The sequence below is a fragment of the Vicia villosa genome, linkage group LG5, assembly GCF_029867415.1.
Source record: "Vicia villosa cultivar HV-30 ecotype Madison, WI linkage group LG5, Vvil1.0, whole genome shotgun sequence".
Classification (NCBI taxonomy): Eukaryota; Viridiplantae; Streptophyta; class Magnoliopsida; order Fabales; family Fabaceae; genus Vicia; species Vicia villosa.
Genome location: NC_081184.1, coordinates 111,780,812 through 111,795,037, shown reverse-complemented (window position 1 = coordinate 111,795,037; position 14,226 = coordinate 111,780,812). Strand labels below are relative to the sequence as shown.

At 34.9% G+C, this 14,226-nt stretch overlaps 1 protein-coding gene across 1 annotated transcript; it reads left to right on the top strand.

The window, feature by feature from the left end:
• The first annotated feature begins 8,024 nt into the window (after window positions 1-8,024).
• Window positions 8,025-11,700, top strand: LOC131607053 (serine/threonine-protein kinase BSK5-like). Its single transcript, XM_058879102.1, has 10 exons — window positions 8,025-8,267; window positions 8,391-8,614; window positions 8,736-8,871; window positions 9,602-9,735; window positions 9,823-9,928; window positions 10,050-10,135; window positions 10,315-10,503; window positions 10,774-10,938; window positions 11,120-11,233; window positions 11,313-11,700. The coding sequence occupies exons 1-10, from the start codon at window positions 8,186-8,188 to the stop codon at window positions 11,553-11,555; spliced, it is 1,479 nt and encodes a 492-aa protein (XP_058735085.1). The 5' UTR covers window positions 8,025-8,185; the 3' UTR covers window positions 11,556-11,700.
• The last annotated feature ends 2,526 nt before the right edge of the window (window positions 11,701-14,226 follow it).

Here is a 14,226-nt window from a genome sequence, read left to right as displayed (position 1 = left end):
ATCAATCAGCTCCCAAGTACTGTTCTTCTCTATTGATTCTAGTTCCTCTTTCATCGCACACAATACTTATAATTTTGTAATATTGATTTTTTATAATTTTGTTGAAAGTAAAATGATTTTTTTTGTCTAATAGTTCAAAATTTTACTTTATGAAAAATAAATAAGTGAAAAGTTGCATGATCGATTTGTACCTCTACAATGCATATTTTTATATATCTATCAACTGAGTTGAATTAATAAGACATATAAAATAATTTATTTGAATACGTTAATGTAAAAAATTTGAATACTCTTTTAATATAAAAAATGGGTTAAATATAAATTTAAGTGTAAAAATCATTAACCTGAAATAAAAATAAATGGTGAAGACATTTTGATCAACTAAACTCATCTAAATCAATTCAAAATTAATTCTATATTTTTAAAATTAATTTTAACTTTTAAAATAGAACCAAACATACAAAAAATTTTCTCTCTTCTAAAATAAAAGTCAAAAGTCAAATACTTTTAATAAATTAATGGTTGTGATTCACTGACGGTGTAAAACTTCTTTACACCGTCACTGTATTTCAATTAGATTCTTAGTTTATTCTATTAGTCATATGAGTTTAAAGATCGTGCACTGTCAATGTAAAATAATTTTACACATACAACTAATAAAACCAATAAAAACTCTTATATCTGCCATATCATTTCATTATTTTAAAAATAAAAATAAGATTTATTGTAATACATGTCTCTCATTAATTGATACTATAAACATATATTTTATAGTGTTATTACATTTTTTTTCTCTTAGTTATATTCTATGTTCATGATTCCTATTTTACCGTTATCAACATATGGGCTGGGTTTTATAAATGAACATATATCCCCTTTTTCTCTCATCAGAGTAATGTTGGATATTTCCCTAACAGATCCCAAAGAATAGCCTCAATGTCTCAATAGAAGTATAGATAAAAAAAACCATATAAAAAATGTGACTCACAAAACATTGCAAGCTTGTTTTTGTTACTTGTGATAAGGTTTTTGTGTATGATTATGATGATATATAATAAGAGATGAAAAATTGGGCCATATGAGTTGGTGGTTTGAGGATATTGTGACCAAGTGAGAGCTGGAATGGTAAGACAGTTTTATATTATTAATTTAATAATTTCCTTAACCAGATAGGGCGTGTCTCCCTAGTGACCTCTATTATTAGTTTGAAATGTTAAGGAAAATTATGTAAAATGTGTGTCCACTCATGAAATATGATTGTACGTTTATGACTTTTTAAGCAAGATATAGCTGGATCAGGATGTAACATGCCAATCTTCACACTGTCATTTTGTTTCAAAGATTGAAAATTTTAAAGTCAAATTCTTTTCTTAAATTGTAAAAATATTAACATTGTATGGCACAACAGAATTGATATGTTTACACTATAAATGACACTTACACTGTATTTCTATACGGTTTTCATGACATACATCAAGCCACGCACATGTTATATACTATACGGTGTAAGTGTAATTTGTTTGATTTTCAGTGTACACATAGCAAACCTCATTGGCACAAAGGAGATTGAACATTTTGTCATTTAAATGAGTTTGGATCTTTCAAATGGGAAAATGTAGTTGGGATGGAAGACTTCACTAAAAGGGTTAATTAGGTTTATGGCTGAAGATTTAATAACAAAATTGTTGAGAAATTAACCTACCACCCACACTTATATCCGTCACCTCTTAAAATATATGAAAAGACTAAAATAATTCATTTCAAAAAATTCACCATTTCATTAAATTTCAAATTTCAGAGGAGATACCGGAAATTTCACGAAATAGTGAGAATTTTCGGTGATTTTGAAAAAAAAAATTGGTAGAAATTCATAGAAGTTTCCGGGATTTTTTACCGGAAATTTCAAATTTTCTAGAGTTTTTTTTAGGCATTTGTACCGGAAATTTTGAATTTTCTGGTAGTTGAATTTTCTTTTGAATTTTTTTTGAAAATTTCAGAATTTTCGGTAGTTCATTTTTCTAATAAAAAAACAAGAAAATTTCATAATTTCGGGTAGCTCATTTTTTAACTAATCTTTTTTTGCCTTTTTTATTTTTTTCACTGAGGAGCGGGGGTAAAGACGGTACCATTGCGGGCAAACTGACTGATAGAGCGGAAGCTCGGGCCCAGAGGGATGAGGTAGAGGCTTCCCAGCTACGTGCTGGAAGACATCCTTCGAATGGTTCTCACGAGAAACAGTTGGTTGAGCAGGCGTAGTTCCGCGCACTTCGACACCGGACTCCTATAGTTGTTACTACTGAGGAGACACTTGTACCCGTGCTTGTGGGTGAGCAGGTACCTGTGGAGGAGCCATACGTGCCTGTACCCGTTGCGGAGGAGCCAGTAGTGGAGGTACCCGTTGTCGAGGAGCATGTACCCGCTATGGAGATGGTTATTGAGGAGGCTCCTACGGCGGTTGAACAGGTTCTTGTGGAGCTGGTAAGGTGTCTCCTTCTGATACAGATGCCATAACATGTGCATCTATAGAGCCATCCGTTCACACTGATGGAGCCTTTCCAAGAGGACCTACTAACAGTTACGTGCTCACAGGGTATGTTGACCATGTCGCATTCCGTATATGGTAAGGGCGAGGTATATATGTTATATTTTTTTATTGAAAATTATTCATTATGGCTCGATTGACTATATGAAAATTTATTGATTCTTTTTTAACTTTGTTTCTTACAGGAGCGTCCTACACAGAAGGTCGCATCCCATGACTCGAAGTTTAAGAACTTCCCAGAGAGGGAGATGCGTGAGCATGTCAGGCATATTGTTACTGAGTTTAGCCTGTTGGAGTTCATTAAGTGTTCACTTACCATGTCCAGGGCCTCCCTCCTGTCAGCTTTTGTTGAGCGGTGGCACCCTGAGACATCACCTTTTCATCTTCCACTTTGGAAGATGTCTATTATATTGGATGATGTCTCCTCGTTGTTTCATCTTCCCATTGTTGGTACAATCTTCACTGGTCCTTATATTAACCAGGTTACGGCGCTGGCACAGGTTGTAGAGGATCTAGAGGTTGATGAGGGTATGCTCCTTGGGGAGTTTGCCTTTATCAGAGGCTTGCACCTTCGAAAGTCTTGGCTGAGGTATGTACGATAAGCACGTCTAAGCCTAGAGATATGAGGTTGCCCCTGGGGCATACATGCTACATCTAATAGCATGTACTCTCTTTGCAGACAAGTTAGGTGTTTATATAGACGTTCGCTACCTTTGGTTGTTCAGTAGCCTAGACATTTCAAAATGGGCTTAGGGAGTGGTGGCGTTGACTATGCTCTACACGACACTTGGAGTTGCTTCCCAGCCTGAGACCAGACAACTAGCTTGTTATGTGAGTCTATTAGTTATTTGTTGGATGTCATATTAATTATTTTTATTTATTCAGTGCTGAATATATGAGCATTTCCACCGCATTTGTGATAGGAGACTGCAGAGTGTCCCAACAAGTGCTCCACTGGCGAGGAGATGAAAGTGGAGGCTTGATGCTTTGATATTATATGATGTCGCATGGACATCATACTCGGCGCACCGTCCCCATCGCCTATTTGACGATGCAACATTGTATTTAGGGTATATGAGGTGGGAGAACCACGTGGCTAGACACCTGCTAAGAGGTGTCTGCGACAATTTGGTTTTTCCAGGGCATCTCTCGTCAGTTGTCGAGGCTCCAGCTGGTTAGATTGACATATGGTTTCAGATCCACATCATCAGCTCTGCCCGTGAGATTACAGCTATCATGGTTACGGTACAATATCCTTCATAGTGCAAGGATGGTTACTTAGAGTGGTATCATAGTATATCCCACCCTTTCCTCATACCACCGACTGTATGGTCTTCTGATGTTATGGGGCCTTATAGTGCTAGGGTTTCTGAAACTGAGGTACAGACTGACGACGTGCCACCACCACCTCCACCTCCCATAGGGGACCAGGATAACCGCCTCCAATTGACTGTTGTTCTTGCAGATAACCTCACGGATTTGGTAAACCCGGATGGTGAGGTTTTTACAGGATTATCTAGGATAACCGACATAGCCCTTGGGGGCCTATGTAGGTGTATTATATTTTGCTTGTATTATATTTTGCATATGTATATTTTATGACACAAACTTCTTATCACCATACTTATTTATTGCATAATATTTTGGGGATTACATGAATCAAAGATGAACACACTATTAAATAGTACAACAAACATAAATTAAAAAACACTAAACATGAAAACCTAGGTACTACTAGATGATTCTGGATGTTTCAACATCTTCATTATGTCGTCGACTGATCTTGTTATCTGCGTATCCAACTCAATCAAACCTTTAGTTATCATTTGGATAAATGATTTCCACATGGCCTTGCCATCTTTGTCGGTCTTCAACTCAATCAAGTTGGATTTCACCCTTCTATTACTATCGATCCAATTCTTACGAAACTCAACCTTCCTTAACCTTCTGCTATCAATATCAGGTAGTAATTCATTCAATTTGTCTATGAAATTGGTGAGAGATATGGCACCATCTGAAAGCTTTAATTCAACAGAAGGGTTGTTTCTGTTGAAATACACTTCCGCCTTAATCAGAAATTGAGGAAGAAACATTTTTTGAGATGTATTTTTCTATAACATATTCCCCTATTTATACAAATGGCGATTCATTCTAAACCATGAAATAACGGTTGTGTTATAACAGATAGGTCTTGGGTTCGACTCCTACAACACCATTTTTGGGATTTATTATTCCACTTATAATAACAGTTGAAGTAACAATCGTCGTGATGATATTTCTAAATAATTCTCAATCATATCATACCAGAAACAATAATACACCCATTTTTAAATTGAAACTTGTATTACATCAATGACACAATACCATTAGGAACCAAACAACCTACAAAAATTAGAGAAGAAACATCAATACACCCATTATGCGTAAGAAGGAATATCAAAATTTTCAAAGAAGGGAAAAAGAAATTTGAAAAGACAAAGAGATGTAATCATTCAACAGCTCGAGGTTTCCAACTTCTAATAGAAGAAAGCATAGAGAATTAAAGAAGCAATAATGAGTAAACTTGACATGCGTGAAATCTTTTAGCTTTTAGACTTTTAAAAATTCAGAGGAGAGGAAGAATCAGAATAACCAATATAAAAGCGGAATTCCTCTTTGAATCAAAACATGAAAAGAACTTCATCTAAAGGAATCATAGAATAGGAAAAATCAAAATGAGTACTTTTGCTGAAACTTCAAACAATGTTGAAAGAATAGAAGCTGTTGTGATTGTAGAGGTCAAAGCTCCTGTGCAAAACCTCATCAGAATTAAGAAGAGGTCAAATTCATTGAAATTTGTGTGGTTGTACCAAACCTTTGAGACCTAGGAGAGCTCTCAGGAAGAGGACATCAAGAAGAAGAAGAAGGGTGAAAATAGCAGTCATTATTGATTCTAATGATGATGAAGCAGATTATACTTGGTCAAACTTTCTCTCATCCAGAGCCTTTAGATATGATTAATAAAAAAAGACTGGCCTTTTTGTAAGTTTTTAGGTTAAGGTTTATTTAATGAAAGTTGTATTCAAGAAATTCTATAAATGTTTCTTATCGGCCAGCTTAAGGTTACAACTAATCTACCAGATTATTTTGACGTACACGTTAATCTAGGAATTTCATCTTATGGTTTCAAGAAATTCAAGAACTCTTTTCTCATACACAATAATCTATCAGCTTTCACCCAATGGTTATATGTTACAAAATTTGAATAAAACCAAAACACAGTTGCAACAAAACAAAAATAAAGAAAATGTGAATGTCACAAAATCTAAAACATGAACAATACACATTCATAAGAACATAAACATATGTGGTAACCCTAAACATTCATAAGCGTCAGAGAGAGGAGAATGGTGGCGCACCATAAATGATATTGAAAAAGGATGGTGAAGATTTTATTTCCATAAATGATATTCGAATAAGATGGTGAAAATTTTGCTTTCAAAAATGATATTCAAAGAGGATGGTGAAAATTTCACTAACATTGTCGTCTCGTTCGCTAGGGCACCATGTGTGTTATAAACGAAATAAAGTACCTACTACCGTGATTAATTTTGTGAGAAAAAATTTCACAACTTGTGAGCTTCAACCGTAGTGATATATGAAACTTATAACCACAGTTGAAAACAACCGTAGTTGTTATATTCAATTTTTAAATTAAAAAATGTTAAAGGACGCACAATTATTTTAATGTAAAAATAAAAATATTGATGTTTGGATTCAAAGCTTGTCACCCAACTTATATGACAGTAGTTCTTTATAGAATCTGTGATAAAAAGTTTCTTAATAAAAAACATGCGCCTAGAAAATGTATATGACTATGATGGATATATAACTGTGGTAATATAGTGTCACCGAAAATATATTCTGTAAAAGTGTACAAACTCTAGACTGAGTGTCTTAACACCCTATAGGCCTGATGTGTGGATCTTGGAGTTAGAGTTAGTCATAATTAAATATAGGATATGGTAACCCTAAACTAAGAATAAATTTTGTAACATCAATAATGAGAAGACTTAAAGTTTATTATAGTAAAACTAGAAAACAAAATTATAAGGGAAAATCTCTGATGATCCTAGACCAAAGACGATTTAAGTACAATATAAAATAGGAACAAGACCATGATTATAATTCTTATACAAATGAGTATGTCTTAATAAGTTAATGAATATGATTAAGAAAGGCATATTAGAGTAAGGTTATAATACATGACAATTTTTCAATTCACTCCATGGAACTCTTAGACATCACGTAAAATTTCGATTTTGCTCCCAGCTTCTATAGATGTACTTCTGGAATGCCCTAACGTTCATCTTTTCCGTAGGTGCATCTACGGAAGTCTCTGGAGCTCAGAAACGCAACAATGGCGTAAATGCACCGTTCAATCACCCAAAAAACCTCATTTTTTATTGATCGTCCAAAATAAACCACAAACAACACCTACATTGTCTCTAAACAGTATCTCTAACCCTATCCAATTATTTCTACACTTAAAAATCATATTCTAATTCGATTTCAAAATACTCTAAAATAAGTCAAAATGTCGAAAACTTACCGGTTAAATAACGATTTGAACTTGATGGAATGTCTTGATACTTGATGTTGACAATGTAGGCCGAGTCTTTGAGAGCTTGAGAGTGTTTGAGAGTGTTTGGGGTTTAGAGAGTTTGAGAGATAGAAGTTTGAAATGAAGAGAATGAGGGAGGGGAAAGGTCTGACGCGAGTTATAACGTCAAACCTTTCCGTAAGTGCATCTATGGAATAAGTCAACGTTAAACAAAAAAATATGCTTTCAAAAGTACATCTACAAAAACACGAGAGTAATTTGGTCAATTCAGTGGTGCGTAAGAAAACTATGGGGTGAGATGAGAAATTGTATGATACAAATCCATTCAAAGATTATTCATGTTTTTATTATGTAACACGCATATGCAGAAATACTGTTCATTATTTTCCCAAATACTGTTCATTATTTTCCCAAATACTGTTCATTGCCGAAACTCTTTTACTACTAAACCCCAATTGCTTGTCTTATGATACAAGAGCAAGTGAGATGAACATGTGAGTGTTTAGGGCCACACTAAATGAGTCTTGTTAGATCCACTCAAACACTAACCATGTATATAAATGAATATAGTGTCCTAATTTTGCAAATCTTTTAAAAGACTTTTCCTCACTAGTATACCTCTCATGACTCATATACATATAGTTTTATCATAATGCCATATAAATGTTGAACCATATTTATTCATTCTAAGAAACCAATAACTTTTAGAAAGTAAAGTTAATTTCAATTTGTAGTTAAAATTTATAGTTTTTGACTATTCATTTCACTTTATAAACAACTCATTATGAAAAACAGATTTGTTCCTTAATATAAAGTATAAACTCATTTCAAATGATTAGATACCTTTTATTCTTTTTCTAAACATAATTTTACTTAAAAAAAAAAAAAAAACACTCACCCTTTTTCTTTTCTTTGAAAAGCAAGGTAAACTAGTGCATAGCTTAGAGAAAAATGATGAATAGAAGTGGTAACTGACACACAATTCATTGTAGCTGCAACAAAAAAACTCACCTTTTCCCTTTCTCTTCACATTTTCACCAATGGGAGTTCGTTGCTCTAAACACTCTCTATGCTGCTGGTCTTCAAAAACCAAATCAAATCATCAAAAGCTCTCTGATAATGGTGAAAACTCAGAAAAGAACCTTTTTTTTTCTTACTTCAGATATTAGAAAAACAACGACCCTTTTTTTGTAATGTGATAAAGTTTTGGTTTTTAACACAAATTCGTTTCTGGGTCATGTACAGATGATGATGGGAGCAAGAAGGTGAAGGATCCTTCGGTTGGTTTCACTGAGTTTAGTTTGGATCAACTTAGAGTGGCTACTGATGGATTTTCATCAGACAACATTGTTTCTGAACATGGTGAGAAAGCTCCTAATGTTGTTTATAGAGGTTGTCTTGAAGAGGATAGGTTGGTTGCTGTGAAGCGGTTCAACAAATCTGCTTGGCCTGATTCTCGACAATTCCTAGTTAGTTTCTGCTTCTGATTATGTTTTTTTTTTTTTTTTGGGGTTTTTGGTTTGAATGAAAGGTTTATTTTTTGATTTGATTAATGTTGTTGTTGTTGTGTTTTGTTGGTGTGTTTTTTAGGAGGAAGCACGAGCTGTTGGGGAGTTGAGGAGTGAAAGATTAGCTAACTTGGTTGGATGTTGCTGTGATGGAGATGAGAGATTGCTTGTTGCTGAGTTTATGCCGAATGAAACTCTCTCTAAACATCTTTTTCATTGTAAGTTTTGTTTTCTTTTGTTTATCACACTTTAGGAAATTTTCTAATTTTGAATCTGAAGATTCTAATTTGAAGCTAGAATTTAGAGGTTTTGTCTCTACCATTGATTTTTAGCCTCTATTTTTGGAGCAAAACTTTTGGAAGAGGTATATGTTTGGTTAAAGAAAATTTTTCTGGGTGTAGAAATGATTTTGGAATGTTTTTCAGGTGTTTGGTTCTTCTTCTTAATTAGAATTGATTCTGCCTTCAGAATTGATTCTACTTTAAACGTGATTTTTGCATTAAATTTACTTTTTAACTCTCTTTTGTATAAAATTATCCAAATATAAATCACTTTATTCAACTCACTTTTAACTAGAATCAATTTCACACCAGAAATTCCCTCAAAATCAATTTGACTTTTGGAATATCCCAAAGTGACTTTAAAGGTGTAGACTTGATTTTGACTTGTTTGGTTTGATTTTGCCTCTAGAATTAATTCTACTTGAAGCTAAGATTTGCAGCTTTAGAGTTTAATTGAGATTTTAACACCAATTTATTGTTCAACTCAGTTATTGTATGAAAGTATCTAAACATTAATCACTTAAGTTTCAACTCACTTTTAGTCAAAATCAATTTTTGTAAACACACGCTTAATTCTATGTTTACAAGTATAAATTTTAATAATTTGTTCCATCAATTCCACTCCCATTTTGCTTCAAACCATTGATTGTATGAACTGTCTTGGCAGGGGAGGCTCAACCGATGAAATGGGCAATGAGGTTGAGAGTGGCTTTGTATTTAGCACAAGCCTTGGAATACTGCAATAGCAGAGGAAGGGCACTGTACCATGATCTTAATGCTTATAGAATTTTGTTTGATCAGGTACTTATGCTTCTGTAACCGAGTTTTTCGAATCATTTCATAATGTTTTATAAACTATATCTCTTACATAATGTGGATGGTTCGCAGGAAGGTAACCCTAAACTCTCTTGTTTTGGACTCATGAAAAACAGTAGAGATGGCAGAAGCTATAGTACAAATTTAGCCTTCACTCCTCCAGAGTACTTGAGAACAGGTAGTTAATGGTTTAAGCCCTATTTGGACAAACAATTTAACTAAGTGCTCATCAATTAAGTGCTTATGTATAAGCTTTTTTGGATAAACAATTTAACTAACACCTGTTTGAAATTTGGCAGGAAGAATCACCCCTGAGAGTGTGATCTACAGTTTTGGCACCTTATTGCTCGATCTTTTAAGTGGAAAGCATATCCCACCGAGTCATGTACGCTCCCTCAATCCCATTTCTTGTCTTCATTTTGATAATAGGTTGTATTTTTCACCTAAGCTATATGGTAAACTGTACTTGTTCTCGAGTAACATCCTTTGACGGCTCGGTTTAAAATGATCACAGTATTGTTTTAACTTGTAAGTAAATATTGGCCATATTTCCTTTACGTGCAGGCGCTTGACCTTATACGAGGCAAAAATTTTCAAATGCTGATGGACTCAGGTTTGGAAGGTCATTTTTCAAATGATGATGGAACTGAGATAGTGAGATTATCTTCGCGTTGTTTACAATATGAACCTCGCGAGAGACCAAATGCCAAGTCGCTTGTTACTGCTCTGACCCCCCTTCAGAAAGAAACTTCTGTATGCTCTTCCTTTTCTTTCCATAGATCAAAATTTATATTGGTCCTGTTTAGAACAACACCTTAATTAAGCTTATAAGTGTTTATGTAGAAGCTATTTAATAACTGTTTTCGTATAGGCTATTAGTTGTTCTCATGTTATCGTGCAAGAGTTTATGGACACGACGTAACTCGTTTCCATAACCTCTTCCAAATAAAATAATATCACAAGTACTTATGTCAGTATAGAAATTGATTTCACATTAAGCTTACAATTGGTTATGTGTAACAGGTTCTGTCATATGTTTTACTCGGCCTACCGGATAGGAGTCTATCATCAAAAGAAACAGTTTCATTAACGCCTTTTGGCGAAGCTTGTTCAAGAAGAGATCTTACTGCAATACATGAAATTTTGGAAAAGGTCGGGTACAAGGACGATGAACATGTTGCGAACGAGGTAATTCATTGCTTGTAGGTTTTTTAGTTAGTAAAATAACCTGATGCGTCGGTGTTGGACACCGGATACGTCTTCAATCTACAGTGTTGGTTGGCTACGTAGTTTTTATGAGACCGTTCTTTTATAGTACTTAGCAAAGCTCGACCTAGCATAACCGTATATAACTTTCATTGTATGATAGCTGTCCTTTCAAATGTGGACAAATCAAATACAAGATACACTAAACTTCAAGAAGCGCGGCGATTCCGCATTTATCGCAAAAGACTTCTCGACAGCCATTGACTACTATACACAAGTAAGTCAGCTAATAATAAGCAACTATACTGACTTATTTTTGTTAGCAAGAATTCATTCAAGGTCCCTTTTTTGTGTAGTTCATCGACGGCGGAACAATGGTATCACCGACCGTGTACGCAAGGCGCTGCCTATGCTACATGATGAACGACATGGCACAAGAAGCACTTGGGGACGCAATGCAAGCTCAATCGATATCTCCGACTTGGCCTACTGCATTCTATCTTCAAGCAGTTGCACTGTCTAGCCTTGGTATGGACAATGATGCACAAGAAAGTCTCAAAGATGGCACAACACTGGAAACTAGAAACCATAGAAATTGAAACTGTATAGTGTTTATCTTTTTTCTCTCTCCCTTATTTACCAACCAAAATTTTTTAAGCATGGTTATGAAAAAATATATGTAATGAAACTTTTCTTTGGACTTCTGATTGTGATGCTATGGCCCATCTGAATTTTCTTTTTGAATTTTTGGCCTTATAGTGTGAATCTCAAATGTTTAAGTTTGTTATAAAGATGTGATGTTTCTGTAGTCAGGCTTGTACATTTTTAACTAAACATAAGTTGACCATTTTCCCTAAACTACATTATTTTTCGAAGGTGATGCCAGAAATTTCTTTCGCCAAAGCTTTTGACATGTGACTCGATTTTGCAGCAAAGACTATGTAATGTAAGCAATAGAAAAATGAAAAATGGACGCTCATTTTTATCTCATTTTGTCGCTAATTCACATTTTCCAATATAACGTGGACTAGGATGATTTGGATTGAGAATTTTGAATTTCTTTTACAGAAACATACTTCTCCATTCTTATTACCATTGTACCATACTTTCTACATTAAATATCAAACTGGGGAAAAATGCTAAAAAAATTCAAAAATATCCTTAAATTTCGAAAATGCATTTTCGAGCGTATCATTTTCACATTAAAACACTTTTAATTTTTCAAAATTTAGTTTTGAGATGTATCTCCGGATCCACCTCATACACACTCCATGCATTCTTCACTCTCATTTTGACATAAATTGATGGAAGATGTATCTCTGTTTTCAAACGAGACAGAATTCGGAGATACATTTTCTGTTATCCAGCAGACCATAATATTTTACTCTATTTTAGAGATACGATGATTTAATTGACGTGCATTATAGCTATACTATCATATTCAATTTTACATAAATCAAATAATATGAAAATGACATGTATAAATGAATAAATTTGTGTTTAAGAGGGTTCCCTTTCCTTTAAATATTTGGGAGTGCCCCTTACATACAAGAAACTCTCCATAAGCCACATATGATCCTTGTGGACAAGATTGCTGGGAGGATTAACCACTGGTCTACCAAGCTTTTGAGTTATGCAAGGAGGTTGCGGCTGATCAAGAGCATATCTTTTTCCATGGCCAACTATTGGATGAGTTGCTTTCCAATATCAAATTTTGTTATTAAAAAGATTGTTATCATGTGTCGTTCCTTCCTTTGGGCAGGTAAACACTTTATTAGCAGGGAGAGTCCTGTTTCCTAGAAACACCGTTTGTAGCCCCAAGAAACATAGAGGTTTAGCTATCATTGACCTGAACACTTGGAATAAAATTGTTATGCTTAAACTTCTATGGAATCTGAGTAATAAGGCTGATAGCCTTTGGGAAAAATGGATTCATACTTATTACATCAAAGATAGCAACATTATGGAGATCCAAGTAAACTCTAGCAGTACATGGATATTCAAGCAAATTATGTAGCAAAGGGAGACTGTAAGCAGTATGCAAAGCTCTTGAGAATAGATGTGCAACACAAAAAATTCAAATGAAGACAGTCTACACTAATATGAAAAAAGATGATCATGTGGTATCTTGAAGCAGATTGACGTTCAACAATGCAGCCCACCCAAGAGCCATAATGACCTTATGATTTGTTTGCCATATGAAGCTTGGTACAAAGGATAGGTTGATGAAATTCGGCATGATGAATAACAGTAAATCTACTTTTTGTAACAAGGATGAAACTATTGACCATTTGTTTTTTGAGTGTGTTATGAAAAGGATTTGGAGCAAAGTGCTTAAGTGTATTCATATGAGCCATGACCTTAAAGAATGGAATGAAGAGTTAAAGTGGATTCTCCAAAATAGCAAGGGCAAAGGATGAAAGGCATCCATGGTCAAACTTGCAGCTACAGAAACTGTTTATGGAACTTGGAAATTTTGGAATTATGTGTGTTTTGGTAACACTGTAGATAGTGATAATGTAGGAGATCACATTATTGACATGATTGTGTATAAGGGATGGTATATTAAGAAGCTTAGGCCTCACATAGCTAGATTGATGATGAGTTAGAAGCTTTTGATTTTTGTTTGTCTTCTAGAGGGCTGGATCCAAGCGACTACCTTGTCATTTGTTTCCTCCTGTATTGCAGGGGCCCTCGCTGCAGAGAAGTCAAGAAAGAGTCCTCTGTCTACAATGTTTGCCCAAGCTCCATAATACGGTGACATCTAGGAAACCACCGCAACACGATCTTCCCTAGCCTCCTCCTCATCCTCTAGTATACCCTAATGAGCTGAACTAGGTGGATCTCTTAGAGCATCCAGTGTCATATAAGGACATGACACCTTGAAATACCACTGGAAATAACCGGATGCACCACTTTAGTCGCTAGGAGATACGGTACTTCGTGCCTTATATAGTACCAAATAATTAAGGAAATCATCATACATGGCATCTATATCTTTGTGTGACCTAGTAGGAGGAACAAAACTGGAGGGTTCTATGGCGAAAAATTGCATGTAGCTGAAATGTCACATGACGCGCTCATGCAGATGTGGATACATCATATTTGATCTGCAAGCCAACCATCAAGAGTATAAGCCTATTTCATTCAAGGGACGTGTCTCACAGTGATCTAAGTATGCGTAGAAGTGTATATTCGCTGCTACCAAGCAGTCAAGACACACTCTAAATGACTTTGCCACTTTATTCCCTCTAAGCGGGACAAATGAAG

What these genes read in the sequence shown, in the direction of transcription:
- LOC131607053 (XM_058879102.1), top strand. Translation starts at nt 8,186, where the DNA reads ATGGGAGTTCGTTGCTCTAAACACTCTCTATGCTGCTGGTCTTCAAAA. An exon ending in CTCTAAACATCTTTTTCATT is followed by an intron (nt 8,872 to 9,601) that starts GTAAGTTTTGTT and finishes CTGTCTTGGCAG; the next exon opens with GGGAGGCTCAACCGATGAAA. An exon ending in CCCTTCAGAAAGAAACTTCT is followed by an intron (nt 10,504 to 10,773) that starts GTATGCTCTTCC and finishes TATGTGTAACAG; the next exon opens with GTTCTGTCATATGTTTTACT.